Source organism: Tiliqua scincoides, chromosome 11 (genome assembly GCF_035046505.1).
Source record: "Tiliqua scincoides isolate rTilSci1 chromosome 11, rTilSci1.hap2, whole genome shotgun sequence".
NCBI lineage: Eukaryota > Metazoa > Chordata > Lepidosauria > Squamata > Scincidae > Tiliqua > Tiliqua scincoides.
The window spans coordinates 976002-1000522 of record NC_089831.1 but is presented as its reverse complement, the minus strand read 5'-3'; the positions used below and the strand labels follow the sequence as shown (position 1 = coordinate 1000522).

General features: G+C 47.2%; 2 protein-coding genes across 2 annotated transcripts; one reads left to right on the top strand and one right to left on the bottom strand.

Moving 5' to 3' along the window:
* Positions 1 to 524: 524 nt before the first annotated feature.
* Positions 525 to 13850, top strand: LOC136662262 (prenylcysteine oxidase 1-like). Its single transcript, XM_066639408.1, has 6 exons — positions 525 to 636; positions 6611 to 6817; positions 7309 to 7483; positions 8076 to 8287; positions 9751 to 9906; positions 10674 to 13850. Exons 1-6 carry the CDS (start codon positions 528 to 530, stop codon positions 11324 to 11326), a joined length of 1512 nt encoding a protein of 503 aa, XP_066495505.1. The 5' UTR covers positions 525 to 527; the 3' UTR covers positions 11327 to 13850.
* A 619-nt stretch (positions 13851 to 14469) lies between these two features.
* Positions 14470 to 20920, bottom strand: SNRPG (small nuclear ribonucleoprotein polypeptide G). The gene is made up of 4 exons (XM_066639604.1): positions 20800 to 20920; positions 17402 to 17424; positions 16261 to 16385; positions 14470 to 14624 (listed from the first exon to the last, which is right to left on the bottom strand). The coding sequence occupies exons 1-4, from the start codon at positions 20829 to 20831 to the stop codon at positions 14574 to 14576; spliced, it is 231 nt and encodes a 76-aa protein (XP_066495701.1). The 5' UTR covers positions 20832 to 20920; the 3' UTR covers positions 14470 to 14573.
* Positions 20921 to 24521: the final 3601 nt, after the last annotated feature.

Below are 24521 nucleotides of genomic sequence, written 5' to 3'. Positions count from 1 at the left end.
TCCAGGCGAAGAGGCGACCCGCAGCCGGCCAGCTGCAGCCCAGGCGTCCCTTCCGGGGAGCGAGCCGGCCGGCCGGCCGGCACAGCGGCACTTGCTTCCGCGGCTGGGACTGCGCCGCCCCTCCCCGAGGCTGAGCCGGACACCCCGGCGCTGCGCAGCGCGCTCCTCCCCGGGCTGGCTCGGAGGGGTCGGTGCGCTCCTCCCGGCAGGGCTGCAGCGGCGCCGGAGCGGGACCTCTTGCGCACCCACAGGCCGCTCGCAGCCCAAGCCTCTGCCTGTCTACTCAGAAGTAAGTCCCATTAGAGTCAATGGGGCTTCCTCCCGGGAAAGTGTGGCCAGGACTGGGTGGGCTGTCACGGGAGCCGCCTGGGGGGCCCCTGCCGGGTCCGTCTGGGAGGCGAGCCTCTCTGCTCAGGGGCAGTCTATCTGCGGGCGGGACGGCCCTCCCCCTGCCGCCCCGGCAGCCGGGCCCACCCCCAGCGGGGCTCGGGAGGCGGTGCTCGGCGCTCCTCCGCCCAGACGCCGCCATGCCCGCGAAGGCGCTCCGTCTGCTGCTGGCGCCGCTGCTGCTGCTGGCCGTGCGCGGAGGCGGCGCGCCGGGGCCCGAGGAGCTGCTGCGCCCGCCCGCCCGCATAGGTAGGTGGGCCGGGGCTGGGCGCCCCCCGCCGCCTCCTCCTCCTCCTCTCCGGGGCGGCTCCTGCTGCGGGGCCTCCTCCGCCTTCCGTGGCCTGCGCCGGAGGGAGGCGGGCGGGCTCTGCTGGGACCCCTGCCTCGCTGCCCCTCCGGAGCCCTGGAGCAGGCGGCCCCCCAGTGCTGCCCGTCCCGGCGGGTACACCTGGGCACCCCAGCGGTGGCGTAGCTGGAGGGGGGCGGAGCACTCAGCCTGGCAGAGAGCAGGGTGGGCGACCGGCCCCTCCCTTCGGAGCCATTCCCGGCGAGGTGGGGCAGAACGGAGCCGTACGGCTCCGAAGGGAGGGGCCGTTCGCCCACCTCCCTGCCAGGCGGAGTGCCCCGCCCCCCTCCAGCTGCGCCGCTGCTCTCCAGTTGACTTCTGGCCCCCGTGGCCAAGCTCTGCTGGGCGGGTAGACCTGGGCTCCCGTTCCAGTCAGTGGCTCCAAGGACAGGCAGGAGCCCAGCTCCACCAGCTGGGTAGACCTGGACTCCCATTCCAGCCTATTTCACCCACATCCTGCCCAGTAGGCGTCTCCTGGTACCCAGTTTTGCCCCCCAGCCCAGCGGGTTCCATTCTTTGCTGGCAGACAATTTGGGTGGGCACACACCCATGACACCCCCTTGGATCCACCCCTGGCTGGAGCAGTCCTCCAAAGGAGACCCTGCAGCAGGCACCTGGCACTCCTTCCATCTCTGACCTGCTGCTGGGGAAAGGCCTGCCTGCCTGCCTGGGGAGTCTCTGCTTCTGGGCACGCTTCAGATCCTTTTGGCTGGAACGGCTCCAGTGCACCGAGGCCCTTGAACACTCCGACTCCTGGGTGGCACATCTGCTGTCTCCCTCTTTCAAGCCCTGATCCCACACTAACGTCTTTGGGAGTTGACCCAGTGGAAAACACGTGCCAGTAGCCCTGTGTAGGGTGTTCTGCACATGCACATACATACACCTGAGGCAGCATTTCAGTTGTGCGTGATTTTAAGAACCCTCGTCATGAATGTGCCCATCTTGTGGCCCATCACACGCTCACATCTCTGCTGTGGCAGGAGCATTTGCTGCTAGGTGCACTTTGGGGGTGAGAAGTCTGTGCTGAGAGCTGCATCTGACCTGTTGAGACAGGTCCAAGTCCAGCTTCCCTGTGAAAACTTCCAAGGACGTTGCTTCCATGTTCCTGCCTGGCAACTGACAGCTTTAGGCAAGTACATACATGTGAGGCAGTTTGTGGTTTTCCCCATAGGATGTTGCCTACGTTAGGAGTTGCATGGAGAAATTCAGTAAGAACTGAGCCACATGTAGATGGAGCCACTTCCCTGAACTGATTAGAAGTGACTACCCTGAAATGGTGGAAATGGCTGCTGGTGGATATGGGTTCTTTGAAAAGCACAGGTGTCTCTGCCTGTCATTTCGTTCTTCATGGAGTGGGTAGCACGGAGGGATTACTGTATATACTGATGTGTAAGTCAAATTCATACCTTAAAATGGTCTCTGAAACAATGGGTTGACTTATACGCACGTCAGTGCAGTAAGGCCTACTTCAGTACAATCTGGCTTATCTCCTCAAAAAAGTCATCTAAAAAGGCTGTTTTGCAAGAGCCTTCGCCAAGGGAGGTGTGAGAGGTGGCAGCAAGAAATAGGGCCTTCTTAGTAGTGGTATCAACTATGGAACTCCCTCTCTCTTGATTTATGAACTGCTTCCTCCATGGTGACCTTCTAGTGAGGCCTGAAGACTTGGTTTAGGGAAGCTTCTGAGCTTCTGAGCCTTTTAAGTGACATCACACTTTCTATAGGCTTGGTCTTTCTTTTATAAGGTGGTGGCCGCTGCTCTTATGTTCTATTGTAATAGTGTTTTATTTTACAGTTATTATTTAAGATTATTCACTGCAGGCACTCACCTTTAAGTCAACCCCACAGATAAGTTGAGGGCAGGTTTTGAGCCAACAATCATGGAATTTTCTATGACGCTCGGATAAGTCAGGGGTTAAACTTAGGGGGGGTGTCTGACTATAGTTTTGTCTGATTTTACCCAAGGCCAGATCCTGAAAAATAACCTACCACTAATTGTTACCTAAGAACTGTAGTCTCTGATTTATTAAAAACATAGTTAAAGATCATAAGATACATTTTTATTCTTTTTAAAATTCTGGTCTTCACCACCTTTTTGTAAACACTATCAGAGTAAGTGCACTGTAAACAACATACCAGTAAAACAGTGGTTCCCAACCTGGTATTCATGTACTCCCAGGGACACTCAACAGGACCTTTAGGGGTAATTGTAAAAGAATGAAATAATGGCAGAAAAAGGCAGGCCGTGCTCCAGAATGCCTTGCAAGGACCAGCAAGGCAGGAAGGGAGGTAGCTAGTTGGCTGTGAAAGCCCCACCAATGGCTAGTTTTTGGTCATCAATTCATCTATGAACTAGTGATTGAAAACCAGCACAGTAAAAAAAGCTGAAACATAATATGAAAAGTGATCAATCATCCAGAATTTTTCAGCACACTTCTGGTACAAAACAGTGCAAAGGCAGAGTCTTCTGTTCTTCAGACAGATGGAAAGAGAAAATATGTGATGAATACATGGTCTGGGCTTTCATATGGAGGAGATGAGGGCTTGTCTTACTAATTACAAACATTTTGCTAATAAGAAGGATACAGTTTATGGAAATGGGCTGCCAAGGGATATGCCAGTGAAAACCTTGGGAACCACTGCAGGAGATCCATGAATCAAATCCACCTTTAAGGTGTCTGGTGTGTTAAGCCAGAAGCTCTACATACAGCATATAACACATAACTGTGAGAGTGCAATTCAGTTCACAGCGGAGAGATGAGATATTTGCAACGCTTTTTACTCAGAAGCAGACCCACTGCTTTCCATGGGTGTTATTCTTAAGTAACGGTGCACTGAATTGTAGCCTAGAAAGGAGGGTCCCATCCTGGTGTTTTCAAAAACAGACCTGCTTTGCAAGCATTTGCCAAGCAGAACCAGAACCAGGCTGCAGCAGAAGGAAAGAGAATAGAAGGTTAACTTTGGCTGGAATGTCCCTGGAAAGGAACTATAGCAACTAAGGAGGGGCCTGCTTGAGCTGAGCAACAGCTCAGCTGAGAAAGGAAACTGTTCAGAGTTGAAAGGCTCTGCCCTCTGATTGACCTGGAGATCAGGGGAAGTGAGAATTGGAGCTTGATTACTTGGCAAAAATTTCACAAACTATATGTGAGTATCTACGGTAAGTTATACTTACCGTATAAGATTAAGTTAAGATTCTTTTAATTGTTTGATAGTCTTTCATTTATTGCCTAATTTGCTTTCTTAATTGTGCTTTTATGTTCTTCACTTTTGCATCTTTAAGCCACTTTGAGTACCTTTGGGGAGAAAGGCAAGACAAAAGTACCATAACCCAGTGGTTCTTAAACTTTTTAGCACCCGGACCCACTTTTTAGATTAACAGTCTGTTGGAACCCAGTGGAAGTGATGTGATGGCTGGAAGTGACATCATCCAGCAGGAAAATTTTCATGGAATCATAGAGTTGGAAGGGGTCAAATAGGTCCCTGCCTTAGGCAGGAAATCTTCTTAGAGCAAAATACCCCATACAGAGTATCAAATTACATTAAGTAAATTAAAAGCTTACAATAAGTTTAAAAATTACTTAAAAATTTTAAAACCCTGTGAATGCTCCCAAGCAGCTACTGATCTGTTTAAAAACAAATTCCCAAACATCCCAATGACTGCAATCCTTTCCATACTTACCCATAGAATATTCTAGATATTATAGCCATAGAATATTATAGTCATAGAATATTGACTATTGTTGTTAAAAGCATATCCATAGTAGCCTGTTAAAAGTGCAGACCTGTAATGTTTCTCCAAATGCAGTCACATGCCATGGTAGCATTAAGTCTAACACAGTATATTAAAAATAAAATACACATTGCCATGAATGGTATTGTCGTACCCCTGCCCCGAAGGGCAGAGCCAGTTGGTAGACAGGGGTGCGTTCTGTCCAGTGCGGCTGAGACCAAATAAGCAAAACACTGAAAGGTGGAAGGCTATGAAGGCTGTTTATTCTTCCAGCAAGGCATGCCTTCGGCTCCTGGGAGCTGCAGCTCAAATCCAAAAGGCACCCTTCAGTCGGGTGGGACACATTTTTATACATTCCAGTTGTAATTCAAACAAAGCGTCTCCAAAAAGGGAAGTTCTCTGGTACTTTTCCACTTTGTCCTTCTCATGCTCTTGCCCCCCTCCTCACTTTCTCAAGGGAAGTAGCCTTGTCTCCTTTTGACGGTTCCAACTATGTTTGCTTTTCTAATTTTATCTAGTGTCTGCTGTCATCTAAAGTTCACCTCTTACATATGTCTGGCTTGTGGTTAGCTAGGCACTTTGTTAACTTGTCAGCAAAAGATTTGCCATTGATAAGATTACTTTGACATTCTAGCATAGCAGTAAGTTTTAAGCTTTCCCCTAAATTCATGCTTTCCCTCTCTTTATGTCTTTCTACACCCCCCTCTCTCCATTACTCTGTATTGATGGTTGCTACAGGTTCTTTCTTTGAAAGGAGAGAGGGGTCTGAGACAGGCATCAGTATAAAGATATATGACCAGGACAAGGGAGATGGAAGAGTAGTAAGTTTTTTCTAGGATTGGGGCCCTTTCCTTGTGTTGTTGTTTAGTGTTTTGGAAGGTGATTGATACCTCCTGAAGCCTTAGTTGAGTCATGGGTGAAAAAAAGCTTTCAGGAGAAAAGGAGGGATGCAAAAGGGAGGGCTTGTGAGTTAATGTTTGCCCTTTGGATTTTCATCCTACCCTCTGAACTTTTGGAGTGACAAGGGCTGCAGATTTGGCTGACTTTTGACCAGGGGTTTTGCAGTAACTGGCAAGTAGGAGTTAGTTTTAAGAAATTCCTTTTACTGGTTCTGTGCCTGTTTCAATGTTCTGTTATGAAACCTTTTTCTCCTCTGTAGAACAGGGATGTGCAGTGGGTGGGGAGGCAGGTGAGGCAGTACCTCCTGGAGTCCTTTGAAAAGTGACACTGCTGTGGGAGGTACTCAAGCACTCCCACCCCATGTGCTTTGCAAGCAGGGTGCTTTGATTTTTTAAAAAATTGTTTTTGAGTGCAGTATATTGCTGGAACTCTCAGGGTTACGCTCAGCTTATATCAGTAACTTAGAATATATTTGGTCATAAAGACGCTTGGATGTGGTTTCAGTTACCAAGGGGCACTCACAGTTTGAGAAGCGCTGCTCTAGACAGACAAATAGAACAGGCCTCTTTGGCTTCTAACGACTGCTAGGTGAAGTAGGGGAGGGGGATGGAGACTGGGCTGAGAAGTGGGAGGTGCCATGTGGGAGCCCCAGCAAGAAAGGCAGCTGTTTACCTTCTTCTGAAGCACTGGACACTGAATTTTTCCCTGCTGTGACCCACCTCACTTTCCCACGCCAGGCCTGGGACACGCTCCCTAGGCCTCCACAGGCCTCCTTCCGCTTGTGAATTAGGGTCATGGCAACTGGAGAAAGGACCTTGTCAGTGGTGGCTCCCAAATTGTGGAGCTCTCTCCCAAACCTCGCTCACTCATTGAGGCACACCAGGTTAACATTTACCAGTGAGGCCATTCACCCTCTCAGCACATTGGGTGAGAATTGAAGACTCAAGCTGCAATTCTATTCACACTTTCCTGGGAGTAAGACCCATTGACTCTAATGGAACTTACCTCTGAATAGACATGCATAGGGTTGGGCTTCAAGTCAGTTTCTTTCAAAACCCCTGACAGGTACTGGGGAAAAAATCAGTCATTGAAAGACTGGGCCTGGGAAGGAGAGGGCATCTGTCCGTATTCTGATGGAGAAACTTGGAGCTCTAGTCATTAGTGTAAGCAAAGAGCCAACTGGCACCTTCTGAGTCTTCCTGCAGAAGTTAAAGTGGTGAAAGGAACTTTTTTGTGCCCATTTGTTGCAGGTGTGATCGGAGCTGGCATCGGGGGCACGGCTGCAGCCTATTTTCTGCGACAGAGGTTTGGCAAGGATGTCCTCATTGATGTGTTTGAAAGAGGAGAGGTGGGGGGCCGCTTGGCCACTTTAAACCTGGAAGGACAAGACTATGAAGCAGGGGGGTCCATCCTCCACCCCCTGAACCTGCACATGAAGCATTTTGTCAAAGATCTAGGTAAGGTCCTGGCTTGCCTAGCCACAGAGGAGTGTATCAAATCAAATTCTGCTTTACTGTTTTCTTCCCTGCCTGTACTCTGGTAGTTCTTGTGCTTTGATTATTTTTCATGCAACAGTTTATTTTCTGTTGGTGTTCTGGAGTTGTTCCTGCTGGCTGTTGGGGCTCTGCAAATTCTAAGTATCATCATTATTATCTTTTGCATATCACAACTGCCTGTTCTTTAGCTGGACTTGGCGTTAATTACTATCTGGTGTATTATGCATCAGAACTTTATCAGTTTATTATTTTGTTATTAAATACAAACGTTATCAGTTTATTATTATCATAATTGACTTTCACAACCATGCTTGGAATTTGGAAATTTAATTTTATATTTCAGAACTCTCTCTAATACTCTTCAGTGGAACATGTCAGAAAATCGGATCCCTTTCCTCCCCATTTCTTTCTCTTCTGTCAGCTGTTCTCACGCTGTCTTCTTGTGTTTTCAGGCCTTTCCACTCCTCAGGGCCAAGGTGGTCTCCTGGGCATTTATAATGGAGATGAGTTTGTCTATGAGGAGAGTGGCTGGTACATTTGGAATTGGCTCAAGCTTCTCTGGAATTACGGACTGAACCCTCTGCGAATGTACATGTGGGTAGAGGAGAGCCTGGACAAGTTTATGAGGTAAGAAAGCACACACACAAACAGACATCGCAGCTGGAATTTGAATGCTTTGAGTGTCTGGGGCTGGTAAGGTCTAAATTGGCAGGCATTTGCGAAATAGAAACTTTGAAATGTTCCATCACATGGTACTCCTAGAAACTTTATTACTATGGCATGGAAAATTTAAAAATTCTCATTGAGCATGTGAGGTGACTGGGTGAAAATATTTGTAATGTAATCTCCAAGCTTAGCCTGCAATCTTTTTTAGGGCAGAGCTCTCAGAAGTGGTTCGTGACTTTGCTGTCACCACCTTGTACAGTACAAGGTGTGTGTGTGTGTGTGTGTGTGTGTGTGTGTGTATAACGAACTAGAATCAGGAACTCCAAATCCTCTTTCACCAAATGGTAGTTGAATTTCTTTAAAAACAATTTTAGGTGAGGAAGAATCCTACAGAAACGTCTAAAACATGTAATGTTTACATATACATCCATTTCTTATATATAAAGGAATAGCAAATAGGACATTTAGAACACAAGGTATAATATTCATTTTGAGTATATTAACCTTGCCCCGAAGGGACAAATTTAAAGATTCTCCTCCCTTTTGGACCAAGGATCTATCGCTATCAGTCCCATGACTATGCCTTCAGCACCAACGAAGGTTTGCTTCATGCCCTTGGAGGAGCCAGTTTCATGCAGCTGCTGAATCAGACCATTGAGGAGGCCATGCAGAAGGCTGGATTCTCTCAGAAGTTCATCAATGAACTAGTTATTCCAGTCATGAGAGTCAACTATGGGCAAGGAGCCAACGTCAATGGCTTTGTAGGTATGTGCTGGGAGTTAAAGTTCTTTTTTTCTATCTTTGCCCTGTGCTGAATCTATAGGAATAAATTATAATGTTAAATATATGGAAATAGCCTCCCAGTGTTATGGATATCAGTGAAACCTGCTTTGAGCTTTAGACTAGGGGTGTAAGACCCAGTGTGGGAGATGAGAAGATGAAGAGGGTGAATTTCCAACCTAGCAGGAGGTGGTGGTGGTGACCTTTTGCCTTGCTGGCTTTTCCACATTGACAAGGGATTCAGCTGGGGGAAGAAAGTGGATGAAGACAGAGGAAGCACATGCAATTGTTCATGCATGTGCAACTTAGGGGAGAGAAATTGGGCAGAGAAACTGGGGGGAGAAACTGAACAGGTTGCCAAAGCTTTGCCAAAAAGATGGGTTTGAAGGAGGGCTTGGAGGAAGCATCTTTCAAGGGTTCCGGGGCAACAAGGGAAAAAAGTCTTGCCAAGTCTTGACAGTCTTGCCAAGACTGTCAGAGAGCTGCCTCCTACCCATTGTCAGCTCAGTCAATAGAACAGTGGTCCCCAATCTTTAGGAGACTGCGGAGCATTGAAGCAAAAATTGAAATTGTTGTGGACCACACCAGCCCTTATCCCATCCTTCTGTCCCCCACAATACATTTGTAATTTAGAGAAGTTTAATGGGCTTCCGTGGGCTGAGAGCCATACTGGAACTGCCCTGCCGTGCCTGCTTCGGCGAGTCAGCAAGAGAGCGTGTGCTCTTGCACCTGCCGACTGGCTCGTTCTGCGTTCATCTGGCCCCTGTGCTGCTTAGAGCTTGTGCACTTCCATCCAGGGAGGCCCCTCTTCCCCCTCCCTGGATAGCCTTGCACAGAGTCTGAGCAACGCTGCAGTGTGGGGCCAGCTTTGCAGCCGGACGAACCTGGAAGCGCCGACCGGCAACTGCAGAAATGCACACATCTCGGCAAGGGAGCACACCAGCAGTCCGTGCGCTCCTGCAGCTACTGGCTGGCTCTTTTGCAGCATGCCAACCAAGGCCTCCTTCGCTGCCAATCCACCCGAGATTGCGCTGGAGCTGTTGCAGGTGGACTGGGTGGCCCTGGAAGTGATTGGCATGCAGGCATGGCAGAAGGGGGCAGGCTGGGCCATGTTGTGACACCATGCCCTGGGGGTGACGATCACTTCAGGTGTCACACACCCCCTTGTGATGCCTCTGATCAGAAGCACTTATTAAAATTGACGAAGGCTGATCTTTTTGTGTGTGAGAAAGACCTTGCTGACCATCTGTTGTCTGCAAACCAGTGGTTGGGAACCACTGCTATAGAAATTATCACTTTGCTGTTTACCGTTTTGCCTTGAACACCTGTGCATAATATTCCAGCAACCAGTTAACAACTTAAAATGCTTTTCTCAGGCTGTTCATTCAAGCATGGACTTTTTTCTTTCTTGGACTTTAATTATTTCCATTTTCCTCCCTCCCTAACAGGTGCAGTATCTTTAGCAGGTGCTGATCGTGGACTTTGGTCAATAGAAGGTGGGAACAAACTGGTCTGCAATGGCCTTCTTTATGCCTCTAAAGCACAGCTTATTTCTGGGTCTGTTCTGTCTCTAGAGGAGAAAACACGGCAAAAGGGACGCTCAGGTGAGGTTTCCTTAATCCTCTCCCTCTTGCATCACTCATAGAACTGTGAGATGCTTGTTGAGATCTGCAGGTCCCAGTATGGGCTGAGAGTTGTCTTGACAGGAAAAAGGAGCAGATTTCTTTTTGGTCTACCCAGAGGGCAAGACTAGGCCAGATGAGTGTATTTGGCAGTGGAGATTTTGACTGAATGTTAGAAGAGCTTTCTGATGTTTTGGTAGTGGAACAGGCTGAAGGTCTTTAAGAGGCTGGGCACCCCTGTAGCGGTGATTCAGCAGGCACCTCCCAAGGATGCAAATTATAGAGCCTTCCCCCAAGCGGGAAGCGCTCCCAGGTGCAGCTAGAAACTCCTCCAGTCTAATTGCCTGTTCAATTGAAGTGCCCACTCAGACTGCAGGTCATTGATCTGACACTCTTGCAAGTGACTTGCCCATTCAAGAGAGGATCTTTTTGGTGGTTAAATTCCATCTTCTATCAGAACCAAACCAAAGTAAGATCCCTTTAGCTATATGAACAAATCATACATACATATTTATGTAAATCAAACTCCTTTATACCAATCTGGACCATTTAACTCAGTAATTTGTGCAATGAGGGCCACCAGCACTGCAGGCTCTCAGAGAGGGGTCTTTTCCAGCCCAACTTTGCAGTGGTGCCTGGACAGAACCAGAGACCTTGCGCCTTCAGAGCACCTGCTCCATCCTTCCTTAGGGGGCTAAAGTAGCAATGCCAGAATTCCTTCTTTCTAATGCCCCCTTTTTTTCTTTAAGGAGAACCTGCAAAGCACTATGAGGTGACCTACCATTCAAAATCTGGATTAACCACAGATTTGTATGATATTGTTCTTATTGCTACCCCCTTGCAACGTAAAATTGCAAACATAACGTTCCAGAATTTCAACCCACCTATCCCAGAGTTCTCCAGGCACTATCACCAGACTGTGACGACCCTTGTCCATGGACGCCTCAATGCAACCTTTTTTGGCTACCAAGACCCTTCCCAGTTTGAGCTGAGCAGCATCTTCACAATGGAGAACCCCAAATTATTCATCAACAGCATCGGTGTGGTCTCCCCAGTTAAAAGGACTGCGTCGAAGACAGCTTTGGGTCCTTCTGTTTGGAAAGTGTTCTCGCCTGAGTCTCTCACCAAGGAGGAGTTGCGTTTGCTTTTCTCCTCCTATGATTCTGTATTAGAGAAGAAGTGGCTGGCCTACCCACGGTACAGCCCCCCAGAAAAGAGCCCTCCCATCATTCTTCATGATCGAATGTACTACCTCAATGGCATAGAGTGGACTGCTAGCGCTATGGAAATGAGTGTGATTGCAGCCAAGAATGCTGTCCTTCTGGCTCACCACCGCTGGTACAGAAAACTGGACAAAGTAGATCAGGAAGGTCTGCATGACAGACTCAAAACAGAGCTCTAGAGTTCCATGTGTCTGAAGATGTTGCTGAGATTGGGGATAGTATTAAAGAAGAACTTGTAATGGTGTGAGGTGTTGTATTTGTGTCCTTAAAGTAAAAACAGTGGCAGCAGCTGGAGCATGTTTCTGGCTGTGTGTTTGTAATTTTTAATGCAATTCCCCATAAATGAAGTGTAAACCTAGCTCATTTCAGGCCAAAAAAGTTCACTGAGTTCAGCATCCTACTTCCCCAAGCTGCCACTGAAAAGCCCAAACAGGGACAAAGGCATACCCCTCTTCTGCCATTGTTTTCCTGAAATATCTATGCAGAGGCAGGCTGCTGTTTAACGGAGAGGAAGCAGGTAGCCATCACGAGGGGTAGCCCCTGCTTGACATGCCCTGTGTGAATTGGATAAATTCAAAGTCATCACCAGATCTTGTGGCAACCAGTTCCAGAGACTAACTATGCACTGTGTGAAGAATTACCTCTGTAACCCCTCCTAAATCTCCATCACTGGGCTGGAGTGATCTTTCCTGGTTCTGGTATCACAAGGCATTTCTCCCCCCCCCCCCCCCACGATGCTCAATATAGTCCTCTGTCACACTTTTCCCTAAACCAGTGGTCTTCAACCTTTTTGTGCAGCAACCCTAACATAAAATATGAGACTGGACCCACTTTTGATGCTGCCCCCTCCTGGGACACAATTGGCCCACTTCCATCCCATCACCACCCTGTCCCCTCCCAGCACTGTTTATTGTAACAAAATACAGTCAGTTCTCTTTATATGCAAATTTGCTATCTGCAAAGGACAGAATTGCCACCTCCTCATTATCTGCAAGTCTATTATTATCTTTGAATACTATGGTGGTGCACTTGGTGTGAAGGAAGGGGCTTAGAACAGCTATGAACAAGCAGGCAGGCCTCATGAGCAGGAGACAATGCCAAGCAGGAGAGAGAGGAAGAGAGAGTATAGCCAATGAGGAGTTGGTAATTGTGTCCAGCCAATTATACTCCTCTGTTTTTAGAAAGTTGTCTGAATTGGCCAATTTTCCACATTTGAAAGGGCTTTGGGATTGGCCTGTGGAGAATCATCGGATACATTTGTCCACTTCCAGACTTGTCCTATCACGTTGGGCACCATCTCAGGAACTCCAGCTGAACCTTCACAACCCTGGCAATCATGAGTGGCTGATAAGTCTTTGGAAAGCTACCTGAGGGCTGCTGTGGTTCTGGGGCAAGCCCAGGGAAGGAGCCAAGAGATGGGGGAAGGATAGGTGAAGCCTATCAGCCTCCCCACTGCTGAACTTAAAAGCCTCATTGTTGGGTCAGCAACCTTCAACAAGGGATAGTCAGCACAGAAGAGGATGCATCATGTGTTGGAGACGTTGATGAGCCCTCACTATCACCCAGTCCCATAGACTTCACATTAAGATTCAGGTAGAGTGTATGGTGAAGGGCCCCTGGAACGTAAACTCATTTTTCCCATAGACTCAATGATTTGGTATCTGCTAATTCAGCACCCACTAGATTTTCCAGGAACCAAACCCTAGCAGATATTCAGAATTGACTATTCTTTTTATAGAGAACAAAAAAGTTGCCATGAAGTCTGGCACTAGTAGAAGCTATTTTAGCACAATTGCTAAGAACCTGAGCAGGACTGGGACACAAGATCCTGGGACCTGAAGGGGGATACCAGACTCTCCCCCTTTACCTGCTGGTGCTCTAGTCCAGTGGTCTTTAAAGTTTTTCATTCCCTTCAGTTGCCATGACTCCACAACTGAGGTTTTGTTACCCCAATGGGGTCCCAACCCAGAAGCTGAAGAATACTGTCTTCAGCTAGTCCCAGTGTAGCCGTTCCTCATGTGAAAGTATGCCAGCCCCTCTTTTTGGCTTTTCACCTTCCCTTCTTCAAATATGACCAGAACTGTCCCTACATTACAGTTTTAAATTCTTCAAATGTTGTCAACATTTTTTATTGAGCTGCCCTCCATGGCCCAGGATCTTTCCACATTCATCACCAACTGCTCTTGTTGTTTGGAAGCAGAAGATAATTTTTCTTTCAAGGAGTCAGTGATTTCCCAGTTGTCCTGCTGCCATTCCAGGCCTCTAGCAGCTGTTTTGCTTTCTAACCTGACTCCTCCAGAACATAGTTTAGAGATACTGGCAAGGCAAGGCCATGATGGAGAAGTTCTCTTTGTAACAAGATTAGCTACCTCAGTGACCAGCAGAGGGAGGAGGTTTTTGTGAGAAGCAAGCTCCCGAGCCTTCTAGAATCTGCTTTGTGTATAGGTGTATGACCCCCACAAAGACAACATGCTTTGGATTCTACAGATGGTTGAGGAATTGGCCAGGCATTCCCTGGTACCTGCCCCCAGTGCGGCAGGTACCATCTGCTGGCAAGAGCACTGAAGGTGTTTAAGCTTTCTTTTGTCAACGCTTCACTTGTATAGACCCCATTCATTTACCTAATGCACAAACGGTACATTAACAGGATTTTACTCATTTCTTCTTTGGTTTATCAATAAATCCAATTCTTTCTAAGACACATATTAGTCTCTCTCCTTAACTACCAGGTTCTGCTGTTGAGATGTTTTATATCTTAATGTGAATCAGTAAAAAGGCATCCAACCGTATGTGCTGATACCCCCTCCGGCAGATACCTAAATTATGGATAAAAGTGAACCTTATACTTACTGTGGTGCTGGGTATTGTTTCTCCCTTCTCTTCCTCTGCAGTGCTCTTTGTTTGCAGCCTTTCCTGTTACAGAATCCGAGAAGCAGTCAGCCAGAACACTAACAGGAAGTAGAGTGCTTCCTGCTTCCTGTTAGTATTCCAGCTGACTGCTTTTTGTGTTCCTCCTCTGTAACAGGAAAGGCTGCAAACAAAGAGCACTGTAAAGGAGACGGATAAGTAATGGGTGGGTGGGGAAAACTGTAGGGAAGTGAAAGGACAGATACAGGATCTGTGGATACAGGGAGATGTCATACTTATTGACACTGGACCACATTTTCCACTTCACCCAGTTCGTAGTAAGTGAACAAATAACTGTGCAGTGAAGCATATGGGATAGGTACTTCATTGCCAAACAACTGTCTGAAAGAGTTCTGCAATGAAAAGTCAACTGTAGAAACAAAATGCTATGTTGAAATAACTTCCAAAAGCAATATACACAAATTTTACACGTTTATTTTTTAGAAAACATTATGCAAGGAACATACACCAGTAGAAACCATAACAAGACATCCACACTGTAGCAGGATCACACTCTGTTTATACTCGTTCCAAGGCTTCCAGCATAATGATGCTGTTTCCTCGTATTACCTAGAAATTAAAATACTGAATTTAACATGCAATCACTTATTACTAAGAGACCCAAAGAGGAATTGGCAGTGGGGATGCTACATGGTCACCATTTCCAAGATCATGAAAAACACCAACCACACTCAGTGTTAAGTATTATCCACAAGACATTCTCAAAACTTGTCCCGGGGAAATGGAACACCACAATGCTCAAGACATAAAGACAAGGAATATAGGCCACTGATTCCTGTCATAAGGCTTCAAATAAGAACCATTGTAGCACTGTAGTTTCCAAATCCAATGCCTCTTTGCCTTCTGGACTCATTCCCTACTCTCCACCCTTGAAGCAGTACAGAAAATAAAAAGAGCCTGGAATATAATCTACAGAGAAATGGGAAGCAGCACACGGGATCAGAATCTCTATGAAAGGCTTCCGCACAGATCACAGAGAGATAAGATTAGCAAGGGGAATGTTTCTGCTTTGCCACATAGCATCTGTTGGCTCTTCCTTGGGGCAACCCCAGTTTATGATACTATAAAATCAAGGAAGCCATCGCTTGTGAAAGAGGAAACATAAGAACTTCAACTTGTTTGTGTCTTTGGTAAGAAACATTTCTGTCCATCTTAAATCTCTGCTTTAATGCATCAGCCTGCAGTGTGATACTTTGTGGGTCCAAGTCTGTAAATCCACACTTGTCTTCTGAAAGCTCACTGGACTGAACAGGACTTACTTCTGAATAGGCATGCATAAGATTGAGTGTACCCACACAGTGCAATGTACCAAAAAGGGCCCAATCCTATCCAACTTTCCAGCGTTGATGCAGTCACAATGCCGCCCTGAGAAAAGGGAACAAATGTTCCCTTACACTAAGGAGGCCTCCATGACTCCCCTCCAGGAAGATTCAGCATGCGTTCCATTGGCATGGCTGCATCAGCAGTGGAAAGTTGGATAGGATTGGGCCCTTAGTATGTAGACCAGAACACCTTTTAGAGTTCTACATTTTGTAGTTTTACCATGGTATAAAAGGATGTTCACAGCCTGAGTGCAAGGGACATCTAACACCACCCAAGAGACAGGTGCTAACAGTTTAAAAGTTCTGGACAATTGGGTCATGCCTGTGAGCTCACCATTAACCATAGAAACTGTGAGCTTGGGAATAAGACATTCAGTTGTACCACAAGTCACTGCCCTTCCTTAGCTTAGTGGACCCTCTGGGATTGAACAAAATGTGTACCTACAACAAAGCTAATTTTGAAATACAGTTTAATACTGCAGTACAGATTTTTTAAGACACCTAGAATTAGTCAGGGTTAAGCAAGTCAGATTCTGGCATCCCCAGAGGGCCCAAGCTGGCTTAAGTCCATTGGAATCACCAGACTCTGTTCCCTGATGTAATCAATCTATGTAATGTAATCATTCTATGGCTGCCCTTAGTAACTATCTTGTGCCCTTGTTGTAACTACACCCTCCTAATTAACTTCAACAGAAATGAGGTGGAAGAGAATGCTAGCCAGGGATATATCTTTTAATCTAGCTTGTGCAGGAGCTTAGTGCTATGAGAAAGGAGATGCTGTAGCAGACAAAGCATCAGAGCCCCAAGCAACAAAGCACTGAGGAAGATAGCTTGAGTCATTCTAAAAATTAAACTCTGCTTACCACCATCCCTATGTTGTTCTGCTGTCCACCGGGTGCCATTTCCACACATTCATCTATTACAAGATTCATAAATGGGTCAAAGCCTCTTAATATCCCTTGGACGTGTCGGCCACCATTCAATTTTACTGTAAGACACAGTAAGCAAGTCAGTTTGTTGGCTCTCACTAGAATTAAAGCATTAAGATACTAAATTAAATTAAAACTTCAGTTCTGCAAAGTATTGCAATATTGATCACGGTCATTAAACTAAATTCCCATAAACATTGTAATCACTGGAGATACATCACTGGTATGTTTTCCTGCTGCTTCTTAATGCACCTCTTTCCCAATTGGACAAACTCCTACAAAGGAACAGATTCACACCCCACTTTGGATCAATCTCCAAGATATCTAAATATCTAAAACCATCCACAAGAGATTCCACTTGCAAAAACAACCAGTATGTTATTCAAGTGGACAACTCTGCTCTTCAGCATGTGAACAGGATACCAACCAATTTCCAAAAAGGAGGATCTTGTTTATTGAAGTCATGAAAATATTCCAGTGTTCTCCTGTACAGAAACTTAGCATCTTCTTTATACAGAGGAACTCACAAGAGGGAGTGGAAGGGATGCTACTCTATGAGGTCTTGCAGCAACAGCCCTGAACTATTTGTTTGTACATTTCAGGTTTTTCTTGCAAGAACAAACATGAATACAGTATAGTGCAATCTAACATATGCTGCATTTCACATTATGTATATTTTCTCTACGCTCCAATTTTTTCATGTCACAAAGTGTTCAACTTCACAAAGAATGGTACTCAGCAATTTAGGCCATCATTAAAGCAGCAGCAAGTTATCTAGGGAACAACTCACATTCGTTCTGCTTTCATGCTACTCAACCCACTCAAAAACATTCTAACATGAGGAGAAAGACTGTGCACATGAAGTACATAATGTAGGGGGAAATGGGCTGCATTTTCTTAATTCAAGTATTTGTTGCAGTAGCAGAGAATGGGGGTTGGGTAGGGAGCAACAAGCAGTCTGCCACTTGACTACTCACCTGGGTCAACAGGTATTTGCAAAAGTCAAATTGCATAGTGCCAATAAAACGTTCACACCAATATTAACAATGAAGAGAAAAATAACTGCTTTACTTACATGACAGCTTCTTGTCCATAAATCTGAAAATTAAGAGAGAAAAACATGCCGCTAGGCATTACTATATATACAAAGTGAATCTTTTCAAAAGTGAGAAAAAATGTGCCTCAACTACTAGAATTTGGAAATACAAACAGGGCCAAGCACTGCCTACAATCTGCAAAGAAATCAAACACAAGATACTAGACTTGGTGAGTCTCTAATGCATCATAAGAACATAAGAGGTCTACTAAATCAGGTCAAAGGCCCATCTAGTCCAGCTTCCTGCATTTCACAGCAGCACACCATCTTGGTGAGCATACAAGACAACAAGATACCTGCATCCTGTTGCCACTCTATTGTGTTTGGTATTCTGACATGGGTTACATCTAAAACCAGGAGGCTGCACATATCCATTATGGCTTGCAACTTGTGATGGACTTTTCTTCTAGAAATCTGTCCAATCTCCTTTTAAAGAAATCTAGGTCAGGTACCATCACCACATCATGTGGCAAGAGTGAAGGAGTTCCACAGACTGATTACAGGTTGGCTAAAGAAGTATTTCCTTTTGTCTTTCTAACACTCCTGTCTTCCAGGGCACCTGCCACAAAAAATCACAGGAAGAACTGAAGCATTTGTAGTACACTATCCCTACCCAAAGAGGGGTGCAAACACAAGAATTCCATGCCTTTCAAATGTACATCTTGTGTAAGAAGCAATGTCATGCTGAAATCTTTTTTTTTTAAATTCTTGCTTCCTTCACTAGGAAGGATGCTTTCTAAGTCCAATATCTTTTCCCCTTACTGATGGAGGAAGTTGGAAAATATCCTACGGACATCGAAAGAGGGCAGAAGGGGTGAAGAAGAGGTCAAAGGTTACAACTGTCTTGTAGCATGGGATCTAGTGCAGGGATCTTCAACCTGTTAGTCGGGGCCCCAAAAGGGACACAAAGCCTCATTTTGGGAGAGGGATCACAGCATCCATTCAATGTCTGTACAATAGTGGAATTGGATCCAATCCAATTATGGTCCTGCCTTATCAAAACTGAGTTCTCTATGTAATCCTGCACAGCCTCTTCTTACTGTCTTGCCCCGCAGCTGCTAAGGCCAGCCCTGCTCAGGTTGCTACCTCACAGGGTTGTTGTGAATACACAGGAGGTATGGAGGGAAAACAGGGCAGGTGATGACAGGGGGTGGGCAGCAATGGGGGGCAGATCAGGTTCCAGAAGGGGAATAGGATTGGTCGTGAGTTCCCAACCTCATACTTCTATTACTTATTTACTGGGGTTGTGAATCATAGAGTTGGGACCTAATAGGCCATGTAATCCAAACCCCTGCCTTAGGCAGGAAATCCTCATAGAACATCTCCAACAGGTGCTTGTCAAGCCTCTGCTTGAATATCTCCAGTGAGGGAGAGTCCACCACCTCTCAGCAATCCGTTCCACTGCCGAACTGCCCTGATCGCTAGGAATGTTTTCCTGATGTCTAATCAAAATCTCCTCTCTTGCAGTTTGTAACCTTTGGTTCTAGTTCTACTTTCAGAGACAGCTGAGAATAAATTATTCCCTTCTTCCATATGACAGCCCTTTAGGTTTTTGAAGAGAGCTCTCATATCCCCTCTCAGCCTTCTCTTCTCCAGGCTGAACATGCCAAGTTTTGGTGGGTCACTGAGAGATACAGGAAGCTGGACTGGATGGGCCTTGGCCTGATCCAGCAGGGTTCTTCTTGTGTTCTTATGATGTATGGTGGGTGGGGAGGCAGATGAGGTAGAGTCTCCCTACTGGAGCACTTCAAAAAGCACCGCCACCATGTTAGGAGTCCTTCCAAGCAAGGCAGTGGAGCTTCTCGAAGGACTTTCGTGGGGAGGCTTAGCCTTCCCTCCCTCACCCCACATGGTGTTGTTGCCTTTCGAAGGACTCCAGTGGGGAGGCTCTGCCTCACCTCCCTCACCCCACATGGGGGTGTTGCCTTTTGAAAGACTCCAGTGGGGAGGCTCAGTCTCCCTTCCCTCACCCCTCATGGGGGTAGTGCCTCCCGAAGTCTCAGAGCAAAGATGGGAGAACTGGAATGTTTGGTGACAAGGGAAAACATTGACCTAGTGGGCATAACGAAAACCTGGTGGAATGCAGAATCAGTGGGATACTGCAATCCTGGGCTATAAACTCTACAGGAGGGACAGGCAGGGGCGTGTTGGAGATGGGGTGGCCATTTATGTTAAGGAAGGGAAAGAATCCAGCAAAGTAGAGATTGAAGGTGGGTCCAACTCCACCGTAGAATCTCTGTGAGCTAAATTACCAGGCCTGTGGAACGATGTAATACTGGGGGTGTACTATCGTCCTCCAGACCAGAAACCGGAAGGGGACCTTGAAATGAGGTAACAGATCAGGGAGGTGACAAGGAGGGGCAGGGTTGTAATCATGGGGGACTTCAATTATCCTCATACAGACTGGGTCAATTTGTGTTCCAGTCACGAAAAGGAGACCGGACCCCTTGACATGCTAAATGACTGCACCTTAGAGCAGCTAATCATGGAGCCCACCAGAGGACAGATGACTCTGGATTTAATATTGTGCGGTACACAGGACCTGGTTAGAGATGTCAATGTTACGGAGCCATTGGGGAACAGCGATCATGCTGCGATCCGTTTCGACATGCACATCGGGGGAAGAATACCAGGCAAATCTCTCACAAAAACCCTTGACTTCCGATGGGCGGACTTCCCTCAAATGAGGAGGGTGGTTAGAAGGAGGTTGAAAGGGTGTGTAAAAAGAGTCCAATCTCTCCAGAGTGCATGGAGGCTGCTTAAAACAACAGTAATAGAGGCCCAGCAGAAGTGTATACCACAAAGAAAGACGGGTTCCACTAAATCCAGGAGGGTGCCTGCATGGCTAACCAGCCAAGTTAGAGAGGCTGTAAAGAGCAATACCCTGATTTTAGAATGGGCTATGTCAGAATGCCAGATGCAAGGGAGGGCACCAGGATGCAGGTCTCTTGTTATCTGGTGTGCTCCCTGGGGCATTTGGTGGGCCGCTGTGAGATACAGGAAGCTGGACTAGATGGGCCTATGGCCTGACCTAGCTGGACTATTCTTATGTTCTTATGAAGGACTCTAGTGGGGAGGCTTAGCCTCACCTCCCTCACCCCACATGGGGGTGGTGCCTTTCGAAGGAGGCTCTGCCTCACCTGCCCCCCCACCGCATGTCCCTGCTACAACCACCCCTGCAGTATGGGCCAGGGCCAGTGCGTGCGCACTCAGGAGTGCAGCGCCCTCCTCCCGTTCTATCTCACGCGCAGTGCATGACGGGAGCGGAGAGCCCTCACGGCGGTTGGATACCCAGGCCGCGCTCCCCCCATTGCGGGTCCAGGCTGCGCTGCGCTTCGCTCTCCCCTCCGAGGCCCTGCCCTGCCGGGCCCACTCACTTCTTCAGCTCCGGGGGGTGCGCCTTGCTCATGGCGTCGCCTCACAAGCCCAACAGCAGCAGCCTCGCGCCCAGCACCTCGCTCTCGTTAGCGGCGTCGCCCCGATATGGCGTCCTCCCTTCGCGACCCGCTCCTGCCAATCAGGAGGCGCGCCAGGCGCATGCGCAGTTGAAGGCGCGCGCTTGTTCGCCTAACGGGGTTCGCCCCACAGGCGCGAGATCGCTATGGTAACGGCGGTTGTCCTGAGACGCATGCGCAGTATGGCGCTTTTGGGAATGCTGCCCAGCTCCCTAGTGGTGTCTACCGCGCATGCGCATTAGCTCAGTCGCCTGCAGTTTGTGTTGGATTGGGTTTAGGAGGGATGTGAGGTGGGGGTAGGCCCTTCCCACTGGAGTCCTTTGAGGGTTCACCCTAACACCCCACCTCACATCCCTGGAGCTTACTCCCAGGAAACTGCACATAGGACCTTAGGCTACATTCCTTTGCACACTGACTTGGGAGTAAGCCCCATTGACTATAATGAGACTTACTTCTGAGTAGACATGCATGAGGCTGAGGCTGTTAAACAATTTTAAGGCCATCATCCCATACATACACCTGGGAGTAAATTCTACACATTGGACAGACTACTCCAGACTTGTTCTCTTCATTGAGTTCTGAGTCGGAAGATATTTTGAACAGCTGTGAAGTGCAGTGCTGGCTGTTTTAATATGCGATGTTTGATTGAGGGCTCAGTCCCTGCACAGCTTTCCAGCACCAATGCAAGGAAAGGGAACAAACACCCCCTTACCTCGAAGAGGCTTCCATGACTGCTCTCTCCCACCTCAGGAGGCAGTGTACACCCCAATGACATGAACATGAACATAAGAAGATCCCTGCTTTGTCCCTATCAGGACAAAGGCCCATCTAGTCCAGCTTCCTGTATCTCACAGTGGCCCACCAAATGCCCCAGGGAGCACACAAGACAACAGACACAATCTGCGACCTGGTGCCCTCCCCTGCACCTGGCAATCAGAGGGAGCCTGCCTCCAAAACCAAGAGCTTGCACATAGCTACTATGACTTGTAACCCATAATGAATTTTTCCTCCAGAAATTTTCCTCCAGAAACATGGTTGCAGCAGCACTGGAAACTTGGATAGGATAGGTCTTTAATGTTTTGTCATCTATGAGATGTAAAGCTGTACCTGTTGAAATTCCCTCTTGTACACAATTGTTAAAGTTCCAGAGGCCCTAGGCTGGCCAGCTCTGGTCCAAGCCTATACCTGTCACCTTGGAAATAAGCCCTGCTAGACTGAAGTGGGCCTTCCTTCCAGGGAAGTGCATGCAGAGTCATAGGTGGAAATGTCAACATGTTTGCATCCAGGTGCCCCTAACCCTGGGTTAAGACAGTGTCTTGTGGCATATATACATCCACTTGCTATGGTGACGTCCTCAATTAGACCCCAATCCTATACCTGTCTACTCAGAAGTAACTCCCATGGAGCCCATGGAGCTTACTCCCAGGAAAGTGTGCATAGTATTGCAGCCTCAGTAATTTGCTTTGTGGTTCAAAAAAAGAATCCCCCCCCCAAACCCATTTAAAACCTGAATTCGCAACCATTAAGGACAGATATGCATTACAGTGGTGTCACTAAGGGGGGCTGTGTGGTGTACCAGGTGACACCACACTGGCCATAAATTTTAAAATTTTGGTATTTTGAATAATGTTTGAAAAAAAATTGATATTCATTTTTCACTATGTAATGTTAAAGTTAAAGTTAAAGTGGCAGCAACTGTTACCCTGCACATGCCCAATCTCGTCTGATCTCAGAAGCTAAGCAGGGTCAGGCCTGGTTAGAACTTGGATGGGAGACTGCTTGGGAATACCGGGTGCTGTAGGCTTATACCATAGTCTTTCGAGACTGAAGGTTGCCAACCAACCAATGTTAAAGTTAATGTCTTAGGCCCAATCCTTTCCAACTTTCCAGCACCGGTGCAGCAGCAATGCAGGGAACAAATGTTCCCATACCTTGAGGAGGCCTCTGTGACTGCCTCCCCACCACAGGATGCAGTGCACGCCCCATTGGCGCAGCTGCACCAGCTCTGGAAAATTGTATAGAATTGGGCTATTAATCCCTTGTTTGACTTTTTTACCTGTTACAATACTTTGTACTTGATTATAAAGCTTTGTAAGTTGCCTTGGGCATTTGCTTCGGCATGGGAAGGTGATGTATAAAGTTCTTAATTAAATAAAATAAATAATACCATCATGTTATATATAATTCAATGCGTAATTTCATGCAGAATGCAGTGGAACAAACCACATTGCAATATCTCTCTCCAAAGTTCTATTCCAGTGTTTCTCATACTGTGGGTCAGGAAATGCTACAGGTCTGTACTTTTAACAGGCTACTATTTGTATGCTTTCAACAATGATATTCAATGGGGCTTACTCTCAGGTAAGTGTGGATAGACCGCAGCTTTTGGGAGGTTTGGGAAACTTTTCTAAAACAGATCAGCAACAGCTTGGGAGGGTTGGAGGTTTGGGAGGAGTCTTTATAATAGTAGAATAAATATTATTTATATATAGATAAATATAATAAAAATTTAATAAATATAATAAAACTAACATTTTTAAACTTATGCTTATTGTAAACTTTTACTTAGTTTATTTGATTTTGTTGTAGGGGTGCTAAACATTTCCTGCTTGATGATGGAAAAGGTGCAAAAGAGGGCGACTAAGATGATTACGGGGCTGGGGCACCTTCCTTATGAGGAAAGGCTATGGAGTTTGGGCCTCTTCAGCCTAGAAAAGAGACGCCTGAGGGGGGACATGATTGAGACATACAAATTTATGCAGGGGATGGACAGAGTGGATAGGGAGATGCTCTTTACACTCTCACATAATACCAGAACCAGGGGACATCCACTAAAATTGAGTGTTGGGCGGGTTAGGACAGACAAAAGAAAATATTTCTTTACTCAGCGTGTGGTTGGTCTGTGGAACTCCTTGCCACAGGATGTGGTGCTGGCGTCTAGCCTAGACGCCTTTAAAAGGGGATTGGACAAGTTTCTGGAGGAAAAATCCATTATGGGGTACAAGCCATGATATGTATGTGCAACCTCTTGATTTTAGAAATGGGTTAAGTCAGAATGCCAGATGCAAGGGAGGGCACCAGGATGAGGTCTCTTGTTATCTGGTGAGCTCCCTGGGACATTTGGTGGGCCGCTGTGAGATACAGGAAGCTGGACTAGATGGGCCTATGGCCTGATCCAGTGGGGCTGTTCTTATGATCTCACACCCAGGCCATGACATCACTCCGAGGTTAATGACATCACTTCCGGTGCATGTACAAAGTTTGAGAAAGTTTTGTTCTACTCCCTCAAGCGCTGCGGGCGGGGCGAAAGTACACGGCCCCGCCCACTGCATGGGAGGAGGTCTATCGCCTTGGGGGTGACGCAGGCGCAGGGACGCCGTCGCTGCTTTGTTCGGCGCCTCCTTCGCTGGCCGCTGCGCGAGTCGACTCCGTCACGTGACTTTCCAACGGGCTCTCGCGGCGCATGCGCGTTCGCCCGCCCGAGTGTGGCGATGGCGGCGCCGTCCTTCTCAGCGGCGTCTGCGGGTCCCTCATGAGTCGGCGGCCCGGCGGCCATGGGGGGCCTGCTGAGCAGCGGCCGGGCGTGGGCGGGAGGCGCCCCCCGCGGGGCGGCGGCGACGACGACACCGTCGGGCGGTGGGGGC